This window comes from Eublepharis macularius, chromosome 2, assembly GCF_028583425.1.
Source record: "Eublepharis macularius isolate TG4126 chromosome 2, MPM_Emac_v1.0, whole genome shotgun sequence".
Lineage (NCBI taxonomy): Eukaryota > Metazoa > Chordata > Lepidosauria > Squamata > Eublepharidae > Eublepharis > Eublepharis macularius.
In genome coordinates, this window is record NC_072791.1 from 25,704,812 (window position 1) to 25,719,600 (window position 14,789).

Consider the following 14,789-nt stretch of genomic DNA (forward strand, 5'->3'; position numbering starts at 1 on the left):
GGATGGGGCTAGCAAGTTTCCCATTGTTCTTCTCCCTGTGCTATAGGTAGGAATACCTGGGTAGCCCCCATACACATTACACTTTCTTCTCCCGTTCCTGCCCCCAACTCCCTAACTTTCTTTACTGTCCTGCATATTTGCCCAGTGACTGACATGGTGACAAGAAAGTTAAGAAGGAACCCCAGAGTGGTTGTTGGCCATGTGTCCTGGTCATATGGATCAGCTCAGTATGTTAATCCAAACTATTCTCATGACATTAAAATAGACAATGGAGAATTAAGCAGATTGCTGTAGTTTGAAGAGGAGTTCATATTCCTGCTCTTTCTGACACTGACACAATGGGTTGCCAAAATAAATGTCTGTGGTGGGAGCCCCCTCCTCCTATGGTCTTACAAGACTTGCCAGCGAGGTCCCAGATTCTGTCATGGAGCTGAAGGATGTCATTTACTAGGAGAAGGGTCTTTTCTCAGGATCCATCTACATATTACATACAAGGTCCTTTTATTTTCTAGGGAACAACACAAGGACTTTGCATCAGACATGCGATGGGAGCTTTCCACACACACATCAGCTTTTATTCTGCTTGCAGCCAAAGCCAGGAGGGAGTACGAGCTTTAGCTTCTACTTACCATGTGTTGTTTTTGCATTTGCAAACTGTCTGGCAGAGCAGCTTTTGGTTCTGTTGCGAAACTTAATGTATCACCACGTAAGTAATCAACAGTGGCTCCACAGGAGGTTTGCAAATATGAAAATAGCAGGGGTGGAGAGGCCAGAGCTGCATCTTCCTATCTGCTTTGATCACAAGCTGAAGGTAGCTGGTGTGCTGGTGTGGGAGGCAGCAAACGCCCATTGCACATGAGGACTTTGTAATGTGTACTTAAGGCCTCATGTAGCCCTGGAGCGATGGAATATTCTCCTCTAAGAAATCTGCATTTGTTCCTTCCCAATCTCTATTCATAGATGTGGGAGAACACTTTCCAATTCTAATTAAGCTTTTGGACTTGAAGGAAGAATCTCACTATTCTTATACAGTTTTTAAAAATTTAGTAGCTGCATTATTTTTCTCTATTTTGTATCGATATTTGTATTTAAGTAGCTATAAGCCACCTTGTGAACAGTCCCCAGTTAAACAGGTCATAAATACTGTATGTAAAATAAAATAAACCATGCACGTATTGGTCCAGAGCAAGTAAGGCTGAAGCTTCATTTGAGAACTGACACTCTTTTTCCAGCAAGAGTACAAGATATTTACCATTACCTATCCAACTCTTCCGGTGTGTGTCCTTCATCTTTTACATGCGGCATAATAAAATTTAGAAATAGGAAAAAAGAGGATATTTTTGTGGCATGTCCAGTGAGAGATAGGTATTGGGTAGCCTCAAAGGGATCAGGCAGATTCCTTGTTTATTACATTGAATTATTGCTGACCGTGTTTGCCGATCATGTTCCTGGCAAAGGATCCCATTTAACACCGCTTATATGAAAAGAAATAGTCTCAGATTAAGGAGGAGGGTTGCATCATTTACTCTTGCTTTCTTCCCATGTGCCTTATTCCCATACACTGACCTCAGAGGCAGTAGTCTATTACCTTCCAGAGCTCACTGCTTTCTATAGCTTCAGTTGTCCATCACTGCTGATGAGGCTGGCTGCCCAGAGTTCTGCAGAGGCCTTCACCCTTAGCCCCACATCTGCAGTTGAAGCCCCAACCACTGCGGGTGAGGACTTTTCACAATTACATCAAAATAAAAACCTCACCTTCTCTCTTTTATTTTTTCTCCTTCATTATCCACACATTAACCAAGTCTGGAAATAGGATATAGATCTCCTCTTGCCCGACCTCCTCAATATTGAAACCTATTCTCCAACTGTTCCAATATTGAGGATTAGAGAAAATCTTGCACCTAGTCCAGACATTTACTTTTACATACAATGAGGGAAACAAGCAAAGACAGTAAGTAGTATGGGAGAGAGTTAATATCACTCAATAAGAGGGATAATTCAATGTGATAAGTGTCGAAAAATCTAGTTCAATTAATGCAGAAGAAGCACTTAAAAGGTAGATAGGTTTCCATCTGCAATATAGCTGTAAAATGGTCTAAAGTGGGATGCATCTAGTAAAGAAATGGTGTTAATCTTTGGAGGACTAGAATCCTAAATATAATTTCCAGAAATCAAAGTGCCTTAGAAGGAATAAACACTTTTAGAAATGGGCTTTAAGAGACTGAACCAACAGAATTTCTTGTAAAAACAGCCCAATTAAAATATCTAGTTTTGCCTCACATTCGGTTGAAAGCTGGATCCATAATTTTTCTCTGCTTGTGCCAATGATTGATATTGCAATCAGTTGCCAAACCATTCCCAACGACTCTGAAAAAGTAGAGAAATAACAGACTTATTCTAGCAGCCATTCAACCCTTACATTGTTGATCTTATCTAGCTATCTTACTTACTTAAATTTATAGGTTACCTTTCACACTGAAATTTAAATATGGAGTGTACAAGTAAAAATGATGAAATCAGAGCAGTATACATACAATAAGCAATACTATAAAACAGGAGTCCAAATTGTGGCCTACTCAGGACTGTAAACAAACCATAACAGTAACCTTGTTACTGTTCATTGTTTTTATACCATGTGTGTTAGTTATTGTAGTCTATGTATTGTTTATGTTGTTAATTTGGTAGGGTATTGGGGTTTTATGCATGTTTGATAGCTTAGTCTGTGATAGTTGGTGGGTTGTTTGATTTTGGGAGGGTGGTGGGTTAGCACTATGATCATTGGTGAGAAGGCTGGCTTGGGGTTGGGGATCCCAGTGATCCGGGGACATGGGAGGTATGGTGGTGGGAGCAGATTATGGAAGGGAAGGGCATTGAGACATGGTAGGGCTTGGTGCCCATCCAATCTGCGTCCCATCCCAAGATATACTTGTTGTGGAGCTAGGATATTAAACTACTCTCTGACACCGGCGCTGTGCAATGCCAGGTCCGTAAATAATAAGACCAAAATGCTGCAAGATTATCTTGCAGCATTGAATGTGGACGTGGCTTGGACTTCCGGTTTGGGATTCATGGAGGTCTAACGCAGCTCCATTCGCGGAGCTGACCGGACTGCCGTTTTAACCGGCCGGAGGGGTGAAAATAACCCGCGGCCGACTGCTCTCAGGCGGGGAGCAGGCAAAGAACGCTCAAGACCCTAGGGTGAGCTAGATCTCGGACGAGGGGGGGCTCTACACAAGGAGTCTCCCCCCCGATCCTTGAGGTCCCACCTTGCGACGGGTCGGCTATAATCTCTGCGGCAGTTTTGGGGCCAATTCGGCTGGCATAAGACCTACATACCCAAGCTTCGATCGGGGAGGGAAGTCGAGAGGAGAATTTAAGATCGAAACAGCGATTACAACCCGAGAAAGTTGAAGAGAAGGTAAAGATCGCTATCTCTTGAAACGGGACAGATTGATAAAAACAGAGAGGAAAGAAAGTAGATTTTTAAACTGCAACAGACTAGTGAAAAGGAGGTGAAGACTCGGCAGGAGTTGTATTTTAAAAGAGACTAAATTTAAAGAAGTTATTGCAAAAATCGGACTATTGTTTTGAATACCTGTGGTTTTGGAGCTGTGGGAAAAAGACACCATCGCGAGACCTGCTGTGGGAAGACGGGAGACAGGAAGTGCGTAACAACAATAGAGTGGCTGGAGGGAAGCGGCCCTTGCCGACGGACAGGAAGTAGGGAATCGCCATTTTTGAAAGGGGAAGGGTCGAGGCTTCAGCGGAAGAGGAAGTAGGCCATCTTGGATTACAATAACATAGAGAAACCATAGAGAAAAGACGCCCGACATTTTGGATACAAAAAAATTAATTTTGGCAAAGATTGGGACATTTGAAAAAAAAGAAAAACGTTTAAATATACGCCACGGAGCTAAGGAAGAGAGCAGATTCGTGGGAGCGAGCTAAAGCAAGCCCCACGATGTCGAAAAAAGAGTGGCAATCGGCAATAGAAAATTTGGACAAAAAACTTATAGACATGATGAAAGAACTTAAGGACACGAAATTGGAGCTTATTAAAGAGGTCAAAGAAGTTACACAGACAGTAAAGTCGGAGCTGTCAGAAGTGAAAAAAGGCGTGGAAACGATTAGTAGTGAATTACAAGGAACGCAGCAGAGAGTTAAAACAGTAGAAGACGCGATGGAGAATTTAATAGACACGCAACAAACAGAGATGAGACTGGTGAAGGGGAGGATGTCAGTTGCAGAAACTAAACACATGGAGAAGCAGCTTCGTTTTCGTGGTCTGCCAGAAGTGGAAGGGAAGTCAGCGCAAGAACAGATGACTGAGGTGTTGGCTGATTACCTGGGGAAGGAGGAGGAGGAAATTGTGGCTATCCTAGATGTGGCGTACCGTGTGAACTCGAGAATTGCAACCCAGAGGAAACTACCAAGGGATGTGATTGTGCAGTTTACAACTAGAAACATGAAAGAGAGGATTGTGACAAAACAATTTCAAGATCCATTGGAGATTGATGGCAAGACGATTATCATAATGAAGGAACTGCCCAGATCAGTGTTACTGGACAGGAAAAAATATAGAGTGCTAATTCAGACTTTGAAGGACATGAATATCAGATACAGATGGGAGTTACCGGAAGGAGTGTCCTTTGAGTTTGGAGGGGCAAAAAAACGCATCAGATCTGAGCGGGAGATGGAGAGATTTATCAAGGACAATGAAAAAGACTTACCAACAAAACCATGAATATGGAGTGTAAAGTATTATCTTGGAATGTAAATGGACTAAACTCACCGAATAAGAGGAAAAATATTTTTCATTGGCTACTAAAACAAAAATGTGATATTGTTTGTTTGCAGGAGACCCATATTAGAAAACAGGATGTAAAATATTTAAAATCTGGAAAATTGGGCAAAGAATTTGTAGCGGCCTCTAACAAGAAAAAAAGAGGAGTGGTGTTGTACATAAAAGAGGAGCTGCAGCCAAAATTTGTTATGAGAGATGTTGAAGCTAGATTTGTAGCAGTGGAATGTAATTGGAATTTAAAGAGAGTGTTGGTAGTCGGACTTTATGCACCTAACGGTGCAAAGGAAAGCTTCTTTGAGGATTTAAGGAAGCATTTAGACGATCTTGTATATGACCAGATAATTCTTGCTGGAGATTTCAATGGAGTGACAGATTTGGAACTAGACAAGAAGACTACAACAGCACAAAAGAAAAGAGGACTATTGCCAAAGCTTTTTTTTGAGTTGATTCAACAAGAGACTCTCGAAGACGTATGGAGGAGAGAATATCCTAAAACCAAACAGTTTACTTTTTATTCTGCAAGGCATCTTACATTATCAAGAATTGATATGATCTGGGCCTCAAAGGACTTAGCGTTATGGACTAAGGAGGTAGAAATAATGCCGATGGTAGGCTCAGATCACAATCCAATTATGTGGAAATTTGGAAAAAGGAGAAAAAGGAAAGCCTGGAGAATAAATGAGGACTTGTTACAGGAAAGTGAGAATATGGAAATATTGAGAAAAGAGACAAAGTTTTTTATACAATACAACGTGAATAAAGAAGTACCAACCAGTAAAGTTTGGGACGCGTATAAGGCGGTTGTAAGGGGCATACTAATGGACTTAAATGGTAGAGCAAGGAAAAAGAAAGAGGAGAAAAGACAAGAGATTGAGGAGAAAATAAAGGCCAAAGAAGCACAGTTAAAAAAGAGACCAGGGAAAAAGAAAATACATCAGGAAATTAAAATTCTTCAAGAACAGTTAACAGCAATGAGTAATAAAGAATTGGAGTGGAACCTTAAAAGACTGAATCAAAAAGCTTTTGAGGGTGCTAATAAACCTGGGAAATATTTGGCATGGCAATTGAAGAAGAAAAGGGAAAAGAAAATAATAAATAAAATCTGTGAAGAAAACAAAACGTACCTGGAGCAGACTACCATTAGTAGAGCCTTTTATAAATTCTATGCTAAGCTGTATAATAAAAAAGAAGTAACCAAAGAATCAATAGAATCATATTTGGAGAAAATCAAACTTCCAGAGATCTCGGAAGCTTGGAGAAATAAGTTGAACAGTGAAGTAACTGATGAGGAAATAAGTATGGCAATACAATCCGCAAATCTAGGAAAGGCGCCAGGGCCAGATGGACTTACGGCTAAATTTTATAAGACAATGGCCAACGAACTGGCACCATTCCTAAAAGAGGTGATGAACGGAGTTTTCAGGGATCAAAGAATTCCAGACACTTGGAGCGAAGCGAATATATCATTGATCCCAAAAGAGGGCCAAGATCTGACTAATGTGAAAAATTACAGGCCTATATCATTACTTAACAATGATTATAAAATTTTTGCGAAGATATTGGCGGAGAGATTGAAGGGGTGGCTCTCGGAAGTCATAGAGGAAGAACAAGCAGGCTTTTTGCCGGACAGACAAATAAGAGACAATTTAAGGACAGTGATCAATGCTATTGAATACTATGACAAGCGTTGTGATAAAGAGGTTGGTTTCTTCTTTGTAGACGCTGAAAAAGCGTTTGACAATTTAAACTGGGATTTTTTGTTTGCCACTATGGAAAAGCTACAATTGGGTGAAAGATTCATCAGAGCAATTAAAGAAATTTACAGAGACCAGACTGCAGCAATTGTAGTGAATGATGAACTGACCAAGAAATTGACGATTAGTAAAGGAACAAGACAAGGTTGCCCGTTATCTCCGTTGTTGTTCATTTTAGTATTGGAGATTCTGATGGTACAAATACGACAAGATGAGGAAATACGAGGAATAAAAATAAAGGACTATTCATACAAGGTTAGAGCATTTGCAGATGACATAATGTTAATTGTAGAAGATCCATTGGAGAACATGCCAAAAGTGATAGATAAGATCAAGGAGTTTGGTGACTTGGCAGGTTTCTTCATTAACAAAAAGAAGTCAAAGATATTATGCAAAAACATGACTAAGCAGAAACAACAATTGTTAATGGAAACAACGGACTGTGAAGTAACTAGTAAGGTGAAATATTTGGGAGTTGAGCTGACTGCAAAAAATATAGATTTGTTCAAGAACAATTATGAAAAATTATGGACTCAGATAGAGAGAGACTTGATCAAATGGAATAGACTGAATTTGTCATGGTTGGGTAGGATTGCAGCAGTTAAGATGAATGTGTTACCAAGAGTAATGTTTTTGCTACAGACAATACCAATCATCAGAGACTCTAAACAATTTGAAAAATGGCAGAGGAAAATATCAGATTTTGTTTGGGCAGGCAAGAAGCCTCGAGTGAAAGTAAAAGTTCTACAAGATGCAAAGGAAAGAGGCGGAATGCAACTGCCCAACCTGAGACTTTATCATGATGCAATCTGCCTAGTTTGGTTAAAAGAGTGGATGACATTAAAGAATAAGAAACTATTAGCCCTAGAGGGATATAAAAAAATTTTTGGATGGCACGCATACCTATGGCATGACAAAGTAAGGGTCAACTCGATGTTCCTGCATCATTTTGTAAGGAGAAGTTTATATACAATCTGGAAGAAGTACAGAATTTACCTACAAGAAGGAACCCCCTTGTGGGTGGTTCCATACGAGGTGATAGATCCGAGAGCTGTTGATAATGAACAACAATGTTTAACGTACAAAGAAATAACTAAAACTGAAGTATCTAAACTTAGAATAAAGACGCAAGAGGAACTATCACCTAACTATGATTGGTTCCAGTACAGACAGATTAGAGACTTATACAATTCGGACTCTGCAAAAGGGGGCATACGAACAGAGAACTCGGAACTAGAGCAGACCCTTCTTAAAGAAGACAAGAAAAGAATATCCAAGGTATACCAAGTACTGTTGAAGTGGTATACCGAGGATGAGATAGTTAAAACACAAATGGTGAAATGGGCTATAAACTTTAATAAAGAAATAACAATGGAGGCATGGGAATACCTGTGGAAAACTACAATGAAGACAACGACATGTATTAATATCAAAGAGAACATTTTCAAAATGATTTATCGTTGGTACATGACACCAAAGAAGATTGCGCTAGGGAACTTGAACACCTCTAATAAATGCTGGAAATGTAGGAAGCATGAGGGCTCCCTCTATCATATGTGGTGGTCGTGTGAGGTAGCTAGGCAGTTCTGGGGGGAAATAATAAGAGAAATGAGTGAAATTTTACAGTTTCAAATAAATAAGAACCCAGAACTCCTGCTGCTAAACTTGGGAATGGAGGGAATTCCAGCCCGTCATAGGACGTTGATATTTTATATGACTGCAGCAGCTAGACTTTTGTTTGCGCAGAAATGGAAAGTACAAGAAGTGCCAACTATTGAAGATTGGATCTACAAATTGCTGTATATGGCTGAAATGGATAAGATGACAAGAAAACTGAGAGATCTGGACTCAGGGCAGTTTAACACAGACTGGGAGAAGCTGAAACAATATCTGGAGAAGAAGTGGGAGGTGGGAGGAAAACTGTGGCAGTTTGAGAACTACTGAAGTACAATAAAAGTATAAAAGAGAGGGGTGACTTTACCGGGGGAGGAAGAGAAATGTGAATTTATAAGCAGTTAGATTAATTAATTGATTGAGATATATATAGATATGTAAAGGTTAATTGATAGAATATTGATAGAGAATAATTAACGGTTTAAACATGAGGATTGAGTAATTAACAATATTTTTTTTACTTGATAAGACTTATATGCACCAAACTGAAGGTATAGAAGAGTTAAAACGACTGACTATGTGATGAGTTATATAGAAATACTATAAAAAGAAGAAATGATTAATATATAGAGAACAAATCAAATTGTTTGATTTAAATGTGGGAAATTTTTATGGTTTATGATATATAGAAATATTCAAAACTGGAAAATGGGACAAATTGTTTATCTAAAGAAGTATAGTTTGGATGTATAATAAGTAAAAGAGTTAAAGATGTACTGCTTAATATAATGGAGAATATATATTTGTTTTAGACAGATGAAGTTAATAGAAGTAAGGGAAAAGGGACAGAGGGTGGGAAAGCTGTTGGAAGTCAACAAAAGGGGGGGAAAGGGAGGGGGTTAGAAACGAAAAATTAGGGGAAAATTGAATGTAATGTAATGTTAAAATATTAATGTTCTAACCCAATAAAAAAATTTTTCAAGAATGTGGACGTGGCTTGCGTGACCGAGACCTGGGTGAGGGAGGGCGAGACGGTCGCTTTGAAAGAACTAGCCCCCCCAGGTTATACGGTCCTCCACCAGTCCCGGACAAGTGGTCGGGGGGGAGGCGTGGCTTTGCTCATTCGGGAGTCTTTCTCCTTCAGACCACTCCCCACCCCAAAAATTACTGGCATTGATTGTGTGGGCCTAGCGTTGGACGCCGAGGAGAGGTTGGCAATATGCGTGGTGTACCGACCGCCTACTGCACCTGCATCTTCCCTGTCTGGTCTCTTGGAGGCGGTGGCCAGCTGGGCCTTGGAATTCCCGAAACTTTTGGTTCTCGGGGATTTCAATGTCCATGCTGACGACGATGCCTCCATGCAGGCCATTGACCTGGTGTCCTCCATGGCAGCCCTAGGACTCTCCCAGTTTGTTTCGGCTCCCACGCATCAAACAGGTCACACGCTGGATTTGATTTTTGGGGCGGGGATGATGGTGGTCCTGGATGCCTATGATGCAGTGCCATGGTCAGATCACTTTGTTCTGAAGGCTCGTCTGAGCATGCCGCTCCTTTCCCAGGTGGGCGGTGAGCGGATTTACGCTTGCCCACGGAGACTTATGGATCCAATTGGTTTCCAGGTGGCTCTGCGGGATCCTATGCCCCCTGGCAATACGTTAGATGAGCTGGTGGGTGATTGGCATGGCTGACTTTCTGAAGCCATCGACGTTATTGCCCTTTGCTGTCCTCTCCGAGCCCGCAAACGTGTAGCTCCTTGGTTCACTGAGGAGCTTCGCCAGATGAAGTGGTCTCTGAGACAACTAGAGCGAGTGTGGAGGCGGGGGCGCGATGAAGAGGCAAGAACATCTTATAGGACATTTATGAAAGCCTATGAGGTGGCAGTGAAAGCAGCAAAGAGGGATTTCTTTGCTACTTCCATTGCGTCTGCTAGCTCACGCCTGGCTCAATTATTTCGAACAGTTCGGTCCTTGGTCTCCCTCTCTCAGGGAGACCACCAAATTCTTAATTCAACTATTGGCTGCGAGGCTTTTGTGAGCTATTTTGCGAGCAAAATCTTGTCCCTTCCCATGGCCTGCCACCCACTGTTGATACAGTAAGGGAACTGGAGACCCCTTGGCCGTCTTATGGGTCTGTATTAGATCATTTCAGGCTGCTCTCCTGGGACAATGTTGACAGGATCCTGCAGGGGATGAGGCCAACCACCTGTCCTCTGGACCCCTGCCCACCCTGGCTGGTAAAGGCCAGCTCGGAGGGGCTACGGGACCATTTGGAGGCCATTGTTAACATCTCCCTGAGCTCTGGGGTTTTTCCAGGAGTGTTAAAGGAGGCGGTGGTGCAGCCCCTCCTGAAAAATCCATCTTTGGACCCCACCAACCCATCCAGTTACTGCCCAGTGTAGAACCTCCTGTTCCTGGGCAAGGTGATTGAGCGGGCGGTGGCAGTACAACTGCAGGAATTCCTGAATGATGCTGTAGTCCTGGACCCATTCCAGTCTGGCTTCCATCCTGGCCATGAGACGGAGACGGCCTTAGTTGCCCTCACAGATGACCTTCGCAGGCATCTGGATCGAGGCGGGTCGGCGCTGCTTGTGTTACTCCATCTCACAGCAGTGTTTGACACGGTTGACTATGATTTGTTGGCCAGCTGCCTTGCCGACATGGGGATTAGGGGGACAGCCTTACAGTGGCTGGTCTCCGTTCTCCAGGGTCGGGGACAGAGGGTGGTGCTTGGGGGAGATCTATTGCCCCATCACCCTTTGGTGTGCGGGGTTCCCCAAGGGGTGATACTGTCCCCAATGTTATTTAACATCTACATGCGCCCCCTCATCCAGTTGGTGCGGAGGTTTGGGCTGGGCTGTCATCAATACAAGGATGACACCCAGCTTTTTCTGTTGATGGACGACAGGCCAGCCACGGCCACAGACAATCTGGCCAGAACTCTGGAAGCTGTGATGGCATGGTTGAAACAGAGCAGGCTGAAACTGAACCTGGTGAAGACGGAGGTCCAGCAGCTGGGACGGGGGCTGCCAGATGTTGGGATCCAGCTCCCTGCCCTGGATGTCAGGTTTTGACTATGTTTTATGTATCTTCAAACCAAATAGACTCCATTTTAATCTTGTCAGTATTGTAAGTGCTTCTGTTGCAGGTGGCAAGCAGTTCACTGGAACTTCACAGAGAGAAGAAGAATGTTATGTCTACCACTTTTCCAGCCTTGGGAAGCTTTCACTTTCTCACCCTCGGGCCGTTTGTTTTGAGAACTGTGGGGGAGGATGGGGCCTACAGGGGACTGCTATTCTGTACCTTTGCTTTTGCCTGTCATTCGTAACAATACTTCTGTATCAGCCAAGATCCTAGCATCTTGGATTGTGGACTATAATGGTTGTTTATATTCAGTAAATCTTTTCAAACCAATGGACTCATGTCTCATTGCAAGAGGTAGTCTGGATTACAACTTTTAGCAAGCCACAGTCTGACACTGGATGGGACACCACTGGCAACTTTGCCAGTGGTGAAGAGTCTGGGCGTGCTCCTGGATGCCTCCCTATCGATGGAGGCCCAGGTCACAGCAGTTGCCAAGTCTGCATTTTTCCATCTTCGTCAGATCAGGCAACTTGCCCCCTACCTGACACCCCAGGACCTGGCTATAGTGATCCATGCAACGGTCACCTCCAGGCTAGATTACTGTAACTCATTCTACGCTGGGCTAACCCTGGGCCTGATCCGGAAACTACAACTGGTCCAGAATGCAGCGGCGCGGGTCCTGACTTGTGTATCTTACCAGTCACATATCACACCTGTCCTTCACCAGCTGCACTGGCTTCCGGTTGAGTTCCGAATCAGGTTCAAGGTATTGGTTCTTACCTTTAAAGCCCTGAGCGGATTGGGACCGGCATATCTTCGGGACTGCCTCTCCCTGTACGTTCCCCGGAGACCGCTTTGATCAGCGGATAAATGTTTACTGGTGGTCCCCAGCCCTAAGGAAGCCCGCCTCACTTCAACCAGGGCCAGGGCCTTTTCAGTCCTGGCCCCAGCCTGGTGGAACACTCTGTCAATGGAGACCTGGGCCCAGCGGGACATATTATTGTTCCGCCGGGCCTGTAAGACAGAGCTGTTCCGCCAGGCGTTTGGTGGTTGAAGGGGGCAGTGCCATGTCGGCATCCCACCTTCAGGGTGGGAGGGGTTCTCCCCACCATTGCACTTGGTTAATTTATTTCATTATTGTTTTGTATATTGATATTAGTATTGTTGTTTTCTTGTTTTTATTGATTTTAAACTGTTCACTGCCCAGAGCCCCTGGGGATGGGCGGTATATAAACTGAAATATAAATAAAAATAAAATAAAAATAAAATAAAAATATATTCCACCTCTTCCTCTCTTACAATCTGATCCCTTTGCTATTTCCTGGTTTCCTCTAGCTGTAGGCTTGGATTTATTGAAGCAGTTTTACAGAGAGATGGATTTCCGCTAGGTTTGCCAGGTCCCTGTACCCTCCCAGCAGGAGGGGAAGAGACTTAGCAGCAAGGTGAATCCCAGCCAAAAGTTACAAAAGTAGCATGGGGCCAAACTGGCCTGGACACAAACTCTTCCCTAAGGATTCCTTAATTTTTTTAAAAAACTCACACATCATGTCTACCTGACCTTTAAATATACCTACCTTACACCAAACATATAAGCAACAGCCCCATACACAATTTGGTCCTTTGGATATTGGGGTGACATGAGGAACTCCTGAAATAAAATCCTCTGCTCAGTTTACATTCAAATATGTTTAATGTTTGTTTGTTATTTATAGACCTACTCAGAAAGTACTCTGGACAGCTTTCAAAATTAAAATAGAACAGCAAGATTTATTTATTTAATTTAGAAGATACGCCTCATGCAATGTCTGGCCTGTTCATGGAGCATTTTGACCCAGTTACTGTAATGGGATCTATCCAGGGCTTTTTTTCTGGGAAAAGAGGTGGTGGAACTCAGTGGGTTGCCCCTGGAGAAAATGGTCACATGGCTGGTGGCCCCGCCCCCTGATCTCCAGACAGAGGGGAGTTTAGATTGCCCTCCGCACCAGTGGAGTGGCGCGGAGGGCAATCTAAACTCCCCTGTGTCTGGAGATCAGGGGGCGGGGCCACCAGCCATGTGACCATTTTCAAGAGGTTCCAGAACTCCGTTCCCCTGAATTCCTGCTGAAAAAAAGCCCTGGATCTATCTATAAAGGACACCATTTGCACTCAGGATTCTTGCCCATCCAGGCGGTTGAAATCATTTAAGGATCACATTAATGAGACTTTGGTGTCCATCATAAATTAGTAACTAATTCAAGGTACATCCCCGTAGCAACTTAAAGAGGCAGTTATTTACTCACTATTTTTAAAAAAAAATATCACTATAGAAAAACGGGGTGGCCAATTATTACCCTGTCTCAAATTTGCCCTTTTTTGAGCAAAGTCATTGAGACACCAGTGGTGGGCCAACTCCATGTCTTTTTGGATAACTCTGGTGCTATGGACTAGACATGGGCACGAAAAAAAAAACCCTGAACCACATGATTCGTGGTTCATAGCATTCCACGAACCACAAACTTCCGACCTTTTCCCACTTTGTGGTTTGTGGCATTTCAACCGTCCCACACCAGCTGCTGAAACTGACAGCCCCTTTCTCCTGCCGCTCCGGCTGTCAGTTTCACAGACCCTGTGCCAGTTTCAGCCCATCAGCTGAACCCAGTGCGGGGACTGTGAAACTGACTCTCTTTTTTCCTGCTGCCCGGGCTGTCAGTTTCACAGACCCCACTCTGGAACCGGTGCGGGGTCCATAAAACTGACAGCCCAAGCAGCAGGAGAAAGGGGCTTTCAGTTTCACAGATCCCACGCTAGGTTCAGCCAATGGGCCAAAACCGGCGGGGGGGGGGGGGGTCTGTGAAACTCCAAACCAGCCATGGAATGGTTGGAAAAATTTGTTCTGGAAAAACACGGTCCCACGGAACACGTGTTTCTCTGCAAATGAACCAGCTGTTCCATCCAGAATTTTGTTCCGTGGTTCATTTCATGCCCATCTCTACTCTGGACCCTTTTCAGTCCAATTTCAGGCCAGGCTATGGGACTGAGATGACAATGGTGGCCTTAGTCAATGATCTGTATCTGAATGCCCACAAACGCCCCGTCTCCTACTAGATTTATCAGCAGTGGTTCATGTCATATTACTACTACTACTTCTTTGACAACAACAACAACAGCAGCAACAACAAGAACAACAACTGTGTGTTTATATGCCATCCTTATGGATAGATTAGTGCCACTCTCAGAGTAGTGAACAATCAGCGTTATTATTGCCCCCACAATACAGCTGGGGAGCTGAGGCTAAGAGGAACAGCTTACCAAGGCCACCTGTAGAGTTCATGGTAGTAGTGTGAGTCGAACCAGCAGCATACCGGCTCAAAGCCCAGCCACATATCCACTATGGTACAGCAGCTTCTTACTGAAGTAAGTATCGGGGATGACCTTTGAACTAGTTTAAATTGTTCTTTATAGATTATTCTCAAAGAGTTGCTATCAGAGATAAGATGTTCCACGAGGCTCCACAGGGTGCAACCTTATCCCCCTTACTATTCAAACTGATAAATAAAT

At 43.3% G+C, this 14,789-nt stretch overlaps 1 protein-coding gene across 1 annotated transcript in view; it reads right to left on the reverse strand.

The window, feature by feature from the left end:
• The window catches only part of LOC129324896 (cholesterol 24-hydroxylase-like), a 79,861-nt gene that overhangs the window by 51,480 nt on the left and 13,592 nt on the right, over positions 1-14,789 (reverse strand). Inside the window, exons 4-5 of the mRNA XM_054972338.1 lie at positions 12,827-12,900; positions 2,281-2,367 (exon numbers count right to left, since the gene is read on the reverse strand). Of these exons, the coding sequence (XP_054828313.1) occupies positions 2,281-2,367; positions 12,827-12,900 (161 nt within the window). The remainder of the gene's footprint in view (positions 1-2,280; positions 2,368-12,826; positions 12,901-14,789) is intronic.